Below are 13649 nucleotides of genomic sequence, written 5' to 3' on the forward strand. Positions count from 1 at the left end.
TTCTGCAGTATTTGGTCTTTGGCGTCCTTCACCTTCTCAATTATCTTTTTCACTTCTCCCTCCATGTCCTTCTCTGCTGTCTCTAACGTCGTGTTCCCTGCGGCGCTCAAACGGGCTTTGATACTGGTCCAGTCTCTGTCCCCGCCCTTAATAGGGTTGTGCTCGGGGTCCAGCTGCTTAATGTAATGTGTCCATTGTGTGGTACATGGCATGGCCTCTTCCATTCTTTTTATTTCTTCATTTATGTGTGCGTGCTCCATGAGCCACTCTACTACTTTCAAATTTATCGCGTTTGCCCACCTTTGATACTCGCCGTACCCACATGCTGTGCACCTGCCGTCGATAACAGGACCCGTGAGGTCTCCAAATCCACCTGTTGTCGCGCTGTTCATTTTCTGGAATGCTATGCGAGAATACTCTACACCCCTCTTAAATCCGCGTTGCCGTGGACAATACTTTGCCTTCAGTAGATGTCCAAATATATTTGCTACTTCACACCTGAACATATTCCGTTCTTCCTGCGTGATTTGGACCCCGTCCGTGTTAGCGCTCCCAGTAGTTCCCCACCCATTTGCGAAGACCCATGCAACACTCATAACTCTGCACCTAACGACATCTGCTACCGTTTGCCCGCTATGATGGTGTTTTCCCTTTCCGAAATCATCCCAACCACTATTATAACAGTTTGCACCATATGCTTCATTGAGTTCGTTTTGTTGCTCCATATGTTCCGTAAATTCCTGCAACACTTGCTTCCACTTGTTCCATTGAGCATCCTACGTTTTACACATTAACATACAAAAGTCCTCATGAGCACGTGTTAACTATATTATTCGGCGTTAATGCATGTACACGCGCACATGTATGTGCAATTGACCTTATGAACAATTTCGTGTGCTTTTCATTCTTTTGTCCCGCTCATCCGTGCTGGGTCACTCACGTAACTTACATCACGTGGAGGCACCACGTACACCGCGTGACGCCCTTGCTGCACTATTCTTTCTCCTTCACACTCTGTCTCCTCGGTGTTCGCCATCTTCCCGTTCTCGTGTTGACCTCCTACGGCAGCACCCTGACCAGGACCCCTACCAGCACCAGATGCTGCCTTGCGCTTGGACCGCGTGGTCGTGCTCCCCGTCGCCGCGTCCGTCTGCGCCACCGGTTTCGCCGCTACTGGTGTGGCAGGTACTTTGCCGTCCTTGCCGTCGCTGCCGTCGCCCTCAACGCCGTCTCCCCGTCAACGCCGTCTCTCCGTCAACGCTTCTGTCCGTCAACCCCGTCTGCGTCAACGCCTCTCCGTCAACGCCTCTGCCGACACCCGTCACCCCGTCTCCGTCAACGCTTCTCCGTCAACCCCGTCTCCCGTCAACGCTTCTCCGTCAACGCTTCTCTCCGTCAACGCTCTTCTCCGTCACCCCGTCTCCGTCACGCTGTGTCCGTCACACGGTCTCCGTCAACGCCTCTTCCGTCAACGCCTCTTCCGTCAACGCCTGTCCGTGAACCAAGTCTCCGTCTACGCCTCTCCGTCAACGCCTCGCCGTCAAGGCCTCTCCCGTCAACGCTTCTCCGTCAAGGCCTCTCTCGTCAACGCTTCTCCGTCAACGCCTCTTCCGTCAACGCCTCTCCGTCACCCAGTCTCCATCACCCCGTTCTGCGTCAACGCTTATCCGTCAACGCTGCTCCCGGTCACGCCCCTCCGTCAACCGCGTCTCCGGTCAACGCCTCTCCGTCAACGCTTGTGACGTCAAGGCCTCTGCGTCAACGCTCTCTCCGTCAACGCTCTCTCCGTCAACGCTTCTCTGTCACGCGGCTGCGTGCTCGGACAATCCGTTTACCCGGCCGCGTTGGTCGAACCGCGTGTGCGCGCAAGAGCCGTGCTTACTGGGGCGCGTTGCTCGACGCGTTTGCTCGGAGACAATGCTGCTCCGTCGTGCACGCGGCCGCTTTGGTCGACGCGTGTGCGCGGAGAGACAATGTCTCCCTCCGTTCTTACACTCGGCTACGTCGTCGAATACTTGTTACACTCGGCCGCATTACGCGGCTACGATGCGGTTTACACGGCCACGTTTGCTCGGAGAGACAAGCTCGCCTTATACTCGAAGGCGTATGCGCATGCTATAGGTGTTGTGCACTGTACCCTTAGAATGCACGTGCTCATCTTTTAATAAATAATTTCCCATAAAGGAGAATACTACCCGTTCATATTATTCATGTAAATCTGCATTTTAAATGCATTTGACGTGTACCACCCTGTTCCTATGGTCATGTTAAAAGAAGTTGACTACACAGAAAAAGAACAAAACAAGGCAAAAGTAAACAGAAGTAAGCAGAACGGAGCAGAAAAAAAAAGGAAGAAGGTATGGAATAATGCAAACAAGAAATATATTACGTATATCACATAATGAAATAAAAATGGTGTACGATTAGCATGCGTTATGTCGCATTCATATGCCCCGTCATCCTAATGTCACAGTTGCTCCAATAGATCATCCACATATAACTCCGTTTCGTGCAAACGACATTCGACCTCGCACTCTTCGATTACGGATGCGAGGAGTAGCATCCACAATTTAGAGCTTAATTTGTTCTTGTTGTAGTATTGCTCATGGAGTGGTTGGCTGCCTGGCGAATTTCTCACTCTTAGCATATGTTCTGTGCCCATTACTTTTTCCACTTCTAAGTTGTGTTCCACTATAGGTGCTTGGCCGTTTTGCGATTCTGTCTCCTGCTCTACATTATTCAACAAATGTTGGAACCACTCCTCCTTATACATACGCATTTGCCGATGTTGTTTTGCAACCCATTCTTTCCATGCGTGCTTCTTGCTTTCCAGGGTTGCGGCTGTCGTGTTCACACCAGATGCTGCGTTTGCCGCAATGTGCTCACGCAGGTATTGTTGCCAATCCGCTTTTAATTGCAAAAACCACGGCTGCGTCATGCACGCCTGCAATAGATGCGTGTTGCGGTCAATCCAGTTAATCCAATGGATGCAGTCCGAAGTCGCGTGCTCGGGGTTGGAATGAGCACGACGCTGTTCTGCATCTAACTGTATGGTTTCCATACAACTCCATGGATCGGGGTCCTCTTCGTTACGTGGACATGCATCAGGTTCGTCGGAATAGGTGGGTGTATCCCGCGTGCGTGAATCGGCGTTTGTTGTTGAGTCCTGGGTTGCGAAACCGTCGTCTGGGGTGCAGACATCCGAGCTACTTGTACACGTGGTGTTGCCCGCCATAAACTCTTCAACGAGTATGTGCAAATAGTCGTCTTTGACGTTTTCCCAATTTGTCGCTTCACATTCGTGGAGCACTTGTAGATGTAGCTCGATGATGGTGCGCTTATGCACGCGTGGGGGGCGTTTTCTACCAGGTATTGACGCAGGTTGCGTAACCATGGTGTACCCGTAAGCGGGTGGCGGCAGGTCGCCGCGTTGTAGATGGTCCAATATGTCTTCGTCGAGTGGCGGTGACGGCACGTCACGAACGGTTCGATATGTTCGTCGTCGTTTTTGTCCGAGGTGCGCAAAGTACTAAGCAGAAAAAGGGGGTAAAGAGCAGGGTGAGAACGGTAGGATAAAAGGAATGAACGCGGGTTTAGGAGTATATTGGTTCGAACGATCATATATTGGAGCCGGTAGGGAGTTTCTGAGGTATAAACATCTTGCACATGCAGCATGCGCGCATTGTCGTATGTACTTACCTTCCAAAGGGAATAACCAAGAAGGGCCACGATGACGGAAGCGAGAAAAAACAGGATGGGAGTAGTGGCGGTCAGGACGTCGGCGGTGAGGTCGGGAAAGAAGGGGCCATCGTGTTGCACAGTCTGCGGAGGGTTCCCCTTTGGACCTGGTGTGGGACCTGTTCCATATGATCCACCCACGTTACCCCGTCCTGTTGGAAGTGCTATATCTAGTTCGAAGTTGCCCTTTGAACCTTCTCCGGAGGTAGCACCCGTAGTACTAGTACCCGTGGAACCTGGTCCGGAGGAACCGGGGGGTTGGTCACCAGTGGAACCTGGATTCGTATTCCCCGCGGAGCCAGTACCAGTAGAACCTTGACCAGTAGGACCAGCTGCACCAGAGGGACCTGTGTCACCGGGTGAACCATTGGAACCAGATGCACCCGTGTGCCCTAGCCCTGGGGCTGGCTGGTGTGCTGCTTCTTGCGTTGGTTCTGCCTTGGGTGCTGCCGCTGCTGGTGCTTGTGCTGTTTGGTTTTGATCCGTTGTGTCTTTGTTTTCCCCTGCTTCAGTTCCTATATGGGTACCCAGGGGTAAAGAAAAACATGGGAGAAACTGAAGTGAAGTTTTGTACGGTGCATGGCCACACGATCGGCCACACGGTCCGGTGCTGTGGGTTGGCCACACATTCGGTCGGCTACACGGTTCTTTGCCGTCGTTTCACGGGTTGCCCGCAGGTCGGGTGAGGAGATCACGTCGGGGGGCAGGACACGGACGGGGTGAGGCACGGGGTTGGCAGGTGCCACCCCGGGAAAAGACTCTCTCTCTGTCACAACAAACACACAACACACAACACAACACACACAGTGTGTGCGTGTCTGTGTACGTCGACGTCCACCGGTCGACGTCTACCTGTCTACGTGTCTACGCCTCTGTACCTGGCGCTCATTCTCATTCTACGTGTGGTTGTTCTCGCTCTCTGCGGTGTCTCTCCGTCTCTCTCCGCAAATTGTTGTTTCTGTTGTGCTCGTTGTTTTTGTTGTGGATATGCACTCAGGACACTACCTTCGCTCGAGTCCTTGGACCTCTTGTCACAGTCATCATCGTTTTCCGACGTAGGTGCGAAGGAAAGGACGATGCTTGATGTAGCACCGGAGATGCCCATGCCTGTATTTGTTTCCTTAAATACCTGAGGCCCCTTTGTACACTTACCTTTGTTGTCTGCAACCTGATCTGTACTGGTGCCTCCCGAGGATTGATCTTTTCCACTACTGTCTCCTGCTGCCGGTGCTGCAGCCGGTGGTGACTGTGGTGCTGCTGCTTGTCCAGCGGCTCCCGTGGCCGCACCTGATGTGGGTTGCGCGGGCGGCAGTGCCGGAGGTGGTTGTGGTGGTTCCTCAACGGATCCATCTGATCTTGCAACTGGCACTGTGTCAGGTGTGGAGGGTGTTGTAGTTTTACCTTCTGCTTTTGTTGTGTCCTTTGGTTCCTCTGCTTCCGGTTGTCCTAAGAATGATGGTAATGTAGGAGCATATGGGTGTGTAACAGTTGCCGGATGAATGGAGAGATGCAGGGGGCGCACTCGGTGGACTGCGTATTCGGTGAACGGGGGGTAGATGGTAGCAGTACAACTGTTATTTGTTGCCGTCCGCGACCGCTGCCGTGGCCACTCATGTGCGTCCGCTCCGCAACCGCTACCAATGCCGTCGTCGCCGCGTGTGCGTTGTTGTTGTGGCGGCATCCATACGGTAACGTAGCTGGCCCTATGATCCGTATGCGGGCCGAGCGTAGTCGTAGCGGCCGTAGGGGGCGTATTGTTACGGATCGTATTCGTACCAGCCGTATATTCGTATTCTTGCTATGTGCTTTCGTACCTTTGTTGTCCTCGTTGCTCTTGTCCTTCTTGCTGTCCTCTTGTTCCCCTGCTGCTGCTGGTACTATCGTTTTTGTGCCGCCCGCTGTTGCATTGGGTGGTTCCGCCGTTGGAACTGTCGTTCTCTGCGGGTCTTCCTCGTCCTCAGAGTCAACATCACTATCCCGGAGTTCTCGGTATCCCCCTGTTGTATTTCGTTCCCTGTGCACCTTCTTTTGTACTGTGTTCCTAATTTTCGTAAACAGTTCTTGTACCTGCTTTTTCACTAATTCCTGCATATGGTGCTCCTGAAATATACTGGAACTATCTTCAGCTTCTCCTTGTTCGCCCATGTCTTTCTTGTATTTTTCCCATCCTATGTTGCAATGTGGGTTCTTCTCTATTGCCTCCATACGATTACGTATTCTTTTACTTTGCTGTAACCAGTTTTTTACCGCCCCCTGTAAATCCGCTGTTCCTACCCTTGTATCCTTATACGCATCCAGCGCACACTTGCCACTTGAAATTGGATTCACGAAGCCACCCGGTCCTCCCATTCCTTTCATGATGTACCAGGCCTGGTCTGGCCCGAGCCACATGTGACCACAATTTATGTTAGCCAATATATACGCAAAAACATCTGCTACCATGCACCTCATAATAGCCTTCATGGCCGTATCATTTTCCGATGGGTCGTTATCCTTTTGCAGTTGATTGCTCCAGTCAGTGACAAAATATAATGCACCTACCATGAGTCTGCATTTCATTACGTCTCCAACCGTATGTCCCTTAGTTTTTGTCCCCTTATGCGTGTCTCCTCTACGCCACCAACCTGCATCCCCACAGCTTGTGGCATACGCATCTATATGTGATTCTATGTTGTCCATATAATTCACAAAATCCTTTAATACATTCTCCATATCTGCCCATAGTGCACTCTACGAAATCGGTACATTGATAAAATGATTAATGTATAACAATATGTAAACTCTATAGGACTGTACCTGCCGTTCCGTATGTTTTACCGCACATATATGTACCAACACTATATTCCGCCGCCCTTCGTCGCTGCGGCGTGCAACGCCTTGTTCTGAGTGAACACTTACATCAAGCTGGTGCTGGTTCCATAGTCCCCGTGCGCTTGCCCAGGGGACCAGTACATCTACTAAGTGCCGTGCCATGATGCCTTACGTCGCATAATACAGGATATTAATGCTACGTGAGAATATTGTGCACATTATTCATATGGCGCCGTGATGCCGTGCACGCCTTTGCCTCATGAATATTCTTATTTCTCTATAAGTGAGGGGAAGGCGAGCACACATATAATTTACATAAGGCAAATGCACAATACATAATTGCACATTACACAAAGTGTTTACACTGTTGTGATATTGTTTAGGAGAGAATAATATGCACAGAATAAAAAAGGAGTACAAAAATAAATAGAAAAATGAAACAAAAAAACTACTACTACACTACCGTTCACACGCAGCGCATCCAGAATACACCCTTCTACTCCCGACGCCCCGTCCCCCCTTTCTACACCGGTTTCCACTAAACGCCTTCACACACTGTGTCTCGCTCTGCGTACACTAAACCCCTTGTACACTACAAACCGCAGTAATAACAACAACATCAATGTCTACTGCCGTCCTTGCCGCCGTCGTGGCTGCCGTCGTTGCTGCCGTCGTTGCGGACCTTATGGCTCCCACAAAATATGTGTGTTCCTTCCTCCGCCACACGTCTCGCGGCTCCCTCTATTGATCCGCACTCGGAGACAATCTCTCCTCCTTCTTGCACTCGGCTACAATGCGGTGTACGCGGCCGCTTTGGTGGACTCGTTTGCTCGGAGAGACAATCGCTCCTCCTTTCTTACACTCGGCTACTTCGTCGAATCGGTCTTGCACTTGGCCGCGTTGGGCGACGCGTTTGCGCGGAGACAATCTGCGTTTACCCGGCCGCGTCTGTTCGGAGGGACAATCGCTCCTCCTGCGTACACGCGGCTACTTCGTCGAATAGGTGTTGCACGCGGACCGATGCGTGTACCCGGCGGCGTTTGCTCGGACAGACAATCTCTCCTCGCTCTTACCCTCGGCACAACGCTTACTCGGCTACTTCGTCGAATCCTTCTTACACTCGGGCGCAGTACTCGGACAATGTGCTTTACCCGGCCGCGTTGGTCGACGCGTTTGCTCGGAGAGACAATCTCTCGTGCTTGGTACACTCGGCTACTTCGTCGAATCGGTCTTGCACTCGGCCCCGTTTGCTCGCACACAATAGCCGCGCTTACTCGGCCGCTGTGGTCGACGCGTGTGCTCGGAGAGACAATCCTCCTCCTTCTGACACTCGACTACGTCGTCGAATCCGTTTTACACTCGACGACAATGCTTTACGCGGCCGCGTGTGCTCGGCGAGACAATCTCTCCTTATACTCGAATGATTATGCGCATTGTATATTTTTTCTGCACTATACCCTTAGAATGCACGTGCGCATGTGTTAATAATTAACTTCACATAAAGGAGAATTGTACCCCTTCATATTATTCATTTAAATCTACATTTTATATGCATGTAACCGATACGCACCCTGTTCCTATGGTCATGTTAAAAGAAGTGGACTACACAGAAAAAGAACAAAACAAAGCAAAAGTAAGCACAAGCAGAACAGAGCAGAAAAAAAAGACGGTATGGAATAGTGCAAACAAGAAATATATTATGTATATCACATAATGAAGTAAAAGTGGTCTACGGTCAGAATGCGTTATTGCATTATTCCCATTCATATGCCCCGTCATCCTAATTTCAGAGCTTGTGCAATAGGTCATCTACATGTAACTCCCTATCCTGCAAATTGCGTTCGACCGCGCACTGTTCTATAACGCACGCGAGGATTAGCATCCACAGTTTGTGGCCGGTTAACGGTTTTTTCATGTAAGAGTGCGGATGCAGTTGCTGTGCCGGTAAATCTCTCACGCTTAGAACATCTTCTGCTCCCATTGCTCTTTCCACTTCTAAGTCGTTGTCCACTCCAGGTACTGCGCGTTTGCCCGGCACTGTCTTCTCCGGCACAGTATTCAACAAATGCTTAAACCACTCCTCCTCACCATATATATGCATAAGCTCATGTTGTTTTGCAACCCATTCTTTCCATGCATCCAATTTCTTCCTTTCCAGGGTTGCGGCTTGCCTGTGGTCAGCGGATGCTGCGTTTGCCGCCATGTGTGCACGCTGATATTGTTTCCATGCCGCTTTGAGGGCATTAAACCACGGTTGCCCCGTGCACGCCCGCACCATATGCTTATTGCGGTCAATCCAAGGGATCCATTGGGTGCAATGCGACGTCACGTGTTCGGGGTTGGAATGAGCACGACTCTGTTCTGCATCTAACTGTATGGTGTCCATACAACTCCATGTATCGGAGTCATTCGGTGGACCAGGTTCCGTTGCTAACTGTATGTTTTGCATACAACTCCATGGATCGGGGTCATGTGGTGGACAAGGGTGCGTTGGTAACTGTATGGTTTCCATACAACGCCATGGATCGGGGTCATTAGGTGGATAAGGGTCCGTTGCTAACTCTATGGTTTCCATACAACGCCACGGATCGGGGTCATGCGGTGAACATGCATCCGTTCCGTCGGAATCAGTGGGTGGGTCCACGGTGGATGCAACATTGGTCCCTGATAAACCCTGGTGTGTGCTAGGAGCATCCGGGAAACTACTATACCCCTTTCCGTCCCGCTGCAAGTCGCGCGCAAACTCCTCCACGACAATCTTCCAATAGTCTTCTTGGACGTTTTCCCAATCTGCCGCGTCACATTCGTTCAGCACTTCTAAATGTAGCTCGATGATCGTGCGCTTATGCACGCGTGGCGGGCGTCGTCCGCGGCGTCGTCGTGCGGCAGCAGATGCAGGCCGCCTATCCCTAACCAAGGTGTACCCGTAATCGGGTGGCGGTGCGTCGCGTTGCAAATGGTCTAGAATTTCTTCGTCCAGTGGCGGTGATGGCACGTCACGAACGGTTCGATACGTTCGTCGTCGTTTAGCGAGGTACGCAAAGTACTAAGCACAAAAAGGGGGGTAAAGAGGAGGGTGAGGACGGTAAGATAAAAGCAATGAATACGGGTGTAGGGTCATATTGGTTAGAACGATCATATATTGGTGCGCGTAGGGATGTTATGAGGTATAAACATCCTGCACGCGCGGCATTGCGTGATTGCCGTATATACTTACCTTCCATAGGAAGAACACAATGACCCCAATACCAACCACCGCTGGAATGATCGCGGGGGTGTAGGGCTTGACATCGTCCCATGTGAGGCCGCCACCAGTAGTGGCCGGGGTTACTTCCACTGCGCCGGCGGCACCCCCTGCTGCCTCGTTCTGTTTAGGCGGAACTGGACTAGATCCTGGTCCTGAGGAACCAGGGGGTTGGTGACCAGTAGAACCGGATCCTGCATCTACGCTACCTGCACCTGGCTCTCCACCTGTGGCACCACCTCCTCCTGCACGTCCGCTACCACTAGTACCACCACCAACGCCAGCACCTGCTCCACCATCCTTTTGACCACCCCCACCTGCCGTTACTTCCCCACCAGAAACTCCATCCGCCAAATCAGCATCACTGAAACTGCCACTACTGCCCGATTGATTTGGGTTCGGGTTCGGTTTTGGTTTGGGTGGATTGAGAGGAGGGGGGTCATCGTTGCCGCCATCGACGATGGTATTCTTCTGGTCGGGGTCTTCGGGTTGTACACCAGCACCAGTGCCCAGTGCGTCTGGATTCGATGCTGTGCTTTCGCTTGCGGACCCGGATTCCCCTTTAGGAGGTATCTGCTCATTAGTAGTTACCTCTGTATCCTTCTGACCTGGTGTTGTTGGTGCTGCTTCTGCTGGTGGTGCGGCCGGTGCTGCGGCTGCTGCATCCGTTGTTGCTGAGGATCCCGAGTTCGTTGTACGTCCTGTAGCTTCCTTCTCTATGAGTGCAAGTATGGGGGGCAGAACAAGAATGCGATAAAACTGAGCTTTGAGGTGCATGGTTAGGTTGGCCATGCTCGGTTGCATGGTTGCTCATGCTGGACCACACCGTGATGACCAGCGCGCGTCCGTGGATGGTTGACCACGGTGCGGTTGGGACGGCGTGGCAGGTGGCACTCCGGGAACAGACTCTGTCTCTGCCACACACAACACACACACACACAGTGTGTCGACGTGTCTACGTCGCGCTGCCTGTGGTGGCCGCTGCCGCGGGCGCTGTCACGCGCTGTTCATTCACATTCGACGGCGCTGTCGCGGGCTCCGTGGTGTCTCTGCGTGTTGTCTCTCCGTGTTGTCTCTCCGGAAATGTGGTGTCTTTTGTTTTTTTTGTTCTCTCGGTCTTTGTTCTCATCGGACTCACTACCTGGGGTACCACTTCCGGAGCATCCAGTGGATGGGGAATCCACGGTAGTGATTGTAATGGTGGCTTTACTCCCATTTGTCTCCGTAGTCTCAGTGTATGTGGTGGTCCCACATGTTGACGTCGTCGCATGAATAGACCCCGGACGTGAGTCTTTGCCCGTATTGCCTTCTGCGGGTGCCGGTGTTGATGCTGGTCCTGCTGGTTGAGCTGGTCCCGTGTCGTCACCTGATGTGGTTTGCCGTGGCGGCAGTGGCGGTGGCAGCGGCCGTGCTGGCGGTGGTGGCGCAACTTCCTCTGATCTTGCTCCTGATACTGTGGAAGGTGTTGCAGTTTTACCTGCTTCTGGTGTTGTTGCTTTTGTTTCCTCTTCTTCCGTTTGTCCTAACAATGACGGTAATATAGGAGCATAGGGGGGTGTAACACGTGCCGCATGAATGCAGAGATGCAGAGGGCGCACTCGGTGGACTGCGTACGCGGTGAACTGGGTCAGGCGACAGCAAGCGTACGGTGAGGTGAACTCGGTGGACTGCGTACTCGGTGAACTGGGTTGCGATGGTAGCAGTACAACTTTTATGTTGTTGCCGTCCCTCCGCCATCGTCGCCGCTCAAGTGAAGTCGTTTGCTGTGCCGCTGTTCTCGCCGCGTGTGCGTTGTTGTGGTGGCCGTGCCATGCGTGTGCAGTCGTATCGGTGGCGGCCGTATAATACGTGTTGGGCCGTGTTGGTGCTTTCTCCCCATCGGTCCTTACCTGTCGGTTCCTTTTGTGTTGCGTCCTTGGTGGCGGCCACACTTACGATATCCTGGTGTGACCCGCCTGGTTGTGATGGTGTTGATGGTGGTACTGGTGTCTGTACGGCCGGTGGCTTCCCGTGGACGTCCTCAGTTTCCGGAGGGGATTCATAGTTCTTCTTTGCTTCCTCCTGTTCTTTCTCCAAGAACTGCCTTATACAATCGGTTGCCCCATGCTTACAATCTCCAATTCCTTGCAATATTTTCGACACGTTTTCGTCTATCTCCTTGTTCACATTCCTTATGTCTGCTTTCACTGTGTCTTTTACCTTTTCTGCATCTGTCCTCTTCAACTCACCCACGTGTTCATCCTTTCCGCCCTTTGTGGCTTGTTTTTGTACCATGCAACCTTCCCCCAATATTCCTGTGTCCCCATCATTTATTTTCTGCATATTCCTAGTAAACCATCTTTCCATTATTTCCCAGAAAGTTCTATCTCTCGCGTTTACTCCCCTCACACCTCCCTCCCCTGCATCCTCCCGTTCACATGAAATATTACCAACCTCCACTTGTCCTAATTCCTTCAATGTCCCATGGGCTAAATCAAATGCTAGTTGTGCACCAGGTGTCTGTAAACATGTTTTGCCCATTATTTTTTTCATAAATACATTCACTAGGAAACATTTAATGTATGACTTCATTTTCGCGTCCTCATCTACTTCAGTCTGCGTAATTCCCTCAGTCACGTTTGCTATCACGCGCTCGATATCATGTTTAAAATCTAATGCTATGTATGTTAACTCGCATATAGCACTGTCCTTTTCCGTCCATGTCCCAGTACTGTCACTGTCCTTCCCTGGTTCACACATAGTTTGCGCACGCCCACCGTGCTATTCCTTCTCCACGTATTCCTTAAATTCTTGCCATACGTGCTTCACATTTTCCCAGAAAGTTGTCTATGAGTGCAATATGCATTATAAGTTGCTCATTAAATTATATTCACACTGCTACTCAACTGTTGCACATAATTCTATATATACATACATTTATACTCTTATACATATATGTGCGCACGTTCTCTAAGGACAATACAGCAGAAGAGAAGATGATTACGCAACTCGTCCTAACGTGTTCCCCCAGTTTCATTCTAATATATTCGCAGAATACGACATAGCCACTGGTCTCATTGTGCTGTACACATGCACTTACCCCCCAGTCTTTAATATTCGTATCGTTCACCCCCGTATTCCCCGTCTCAATATAATCATCCCATAGTACTAACAAATAATCCCACATGGCTTCCCCCCTTGTGTCTTCTTATATAGGATAGCACTCTCCTGGATAATTATTCAAAGTTCACAAGAACTTAACATTATCCGTTGGAATCATATTCCTCTAATAGAAACATCAGTTCCTGCATACATATAATAGTACTCCCCCTTCGTCAAGACCATCCGTAACAACAATACCCCCCTTAACAACAAATACCCCCTTCTTCTACACTCTCTGAGTACACTAAAACCGCAGTATAACAACAACATCAAGTTCTTCTGCCGTCGTACACGCGGCTACTTCGTCGAATCGTTGTTACACACGACCGCGTGGGTCGACGCCTTTGCTCGGAGAGACAATGTCTCCCTCCGTTCTTACACGCGGACCGATCCGTTTACCCGACCGCGTCTGCGCGGAGAGACAATCTGTCCTTATACTCGAATGCTTATTCGCATGCTATGTGTGTTCTGCACTATACCCTTAGAATGCACTTGCTCATCTGTGAATAATTAACTTCACATAAAGGAGAATTCTACCCCTTCATATTATTCATGTAAATCTACATTTTATATGCATTTGACCTGTACCACCCTGTTCCTGTGGTCATGTTAAAAGAAGTTGACTACACAGAAAAAGAACAAAACAAGGCAAAAGTAAGCACAAGTAAGCAGAACAGAGCAGAACAGAGCAGAAAAAAAAAAACGTATGGAATAG

The 13649-nt window shown here is 50.8% G+C and overlaps 4 protein-coding genes across 4 annotated transcripts in view; all 4 read right to left on the minus strand.

Moving 5' to 3' along the window:
• The window catches only part of AK88_04267 (uncharacterized protein), a gene marked incomplete at both ends in the record, with an annotated part of 975 nt that extends 250 nt beyond the window's left edge, over positions 1-725 (minus strand). The window contains one exon of the mRNA XM_012481877.1: positions 33-725. Coding sequence (XP_012337300.1) covers positions 33-725 — 693 coding nt within the window. The remainder of the gene's footprint in view (positions 1-32) is intronic.
• A 1742-nt stretch (positions 726-2467) lies between these two features.
• On the minus strand, positions 2468-6450 carry AK88_04268 (uncharacterized protein; the record flags this gene model as incomplete). The annotated part of the gene is made up of 4 exons (XM_012481878.1): positions 2468-3529; positions 3700-4253; positions 4744-5184; positions 5553-6450. The coding sequence occupies 4 exons, from the start codon at positions 6448-6450 to the stop codon at positions 2468-2470; spliced, it is 2955 nt and encodes a 984-aa protein (XP_012337301.1).
• A 1885-nt stretch (positions 6451-8335) lies between these two features.
• On the minus strand, positions 8336-10597 carry AK88_04269 (uncharacterized protein; the record flags this gene model as incomplete). Its single annotated transcript, XM_012481879.1, has 2 exons — positions 8336-9595; positions 9767-10597. 2 exons carry the CDS (start codon positions 10595-10597, stop codon positions 8336-8338), a joined length of 2091 nt encoding a protein of 696 aa, XP_012337302.1.
• Positions 10598-10800: 203 nt separating this feature from the next.
• Positions 10801-12532, minus strand: AK88_04270 (uncharacterized protein; the record flags this gene model as incomplete). Its single annotated transcript, XM_012481880.1, has 3 exons — positions 10801-11159; positions 11271-11315; positions 11683-12532. 3 exons carry the CDS (start codon positions 12530-12532, stop codon positions 10801-10803), a joined length of 1254 nt encoding a protein of 417 aa, XP_012337303.1.
• Between the last annotated feature and the right edge of the window lie 1117 nt (positions 12533-13649).

The sequence above is a fragment of the Plasmodium fragile genome (genome assembly GCF_000956335.1).
Source record: "Plasmodium fragile strain nilgiri unplaced genomic scaffold supercont1.58, whole genome shotgun sequence".
Lineage (NCBI taxonomy): Eukaryota > Apicomplexa > Aconoidasida > Haemosporida > Plasmodiidae > Plasmodium > Plasmodium fragile.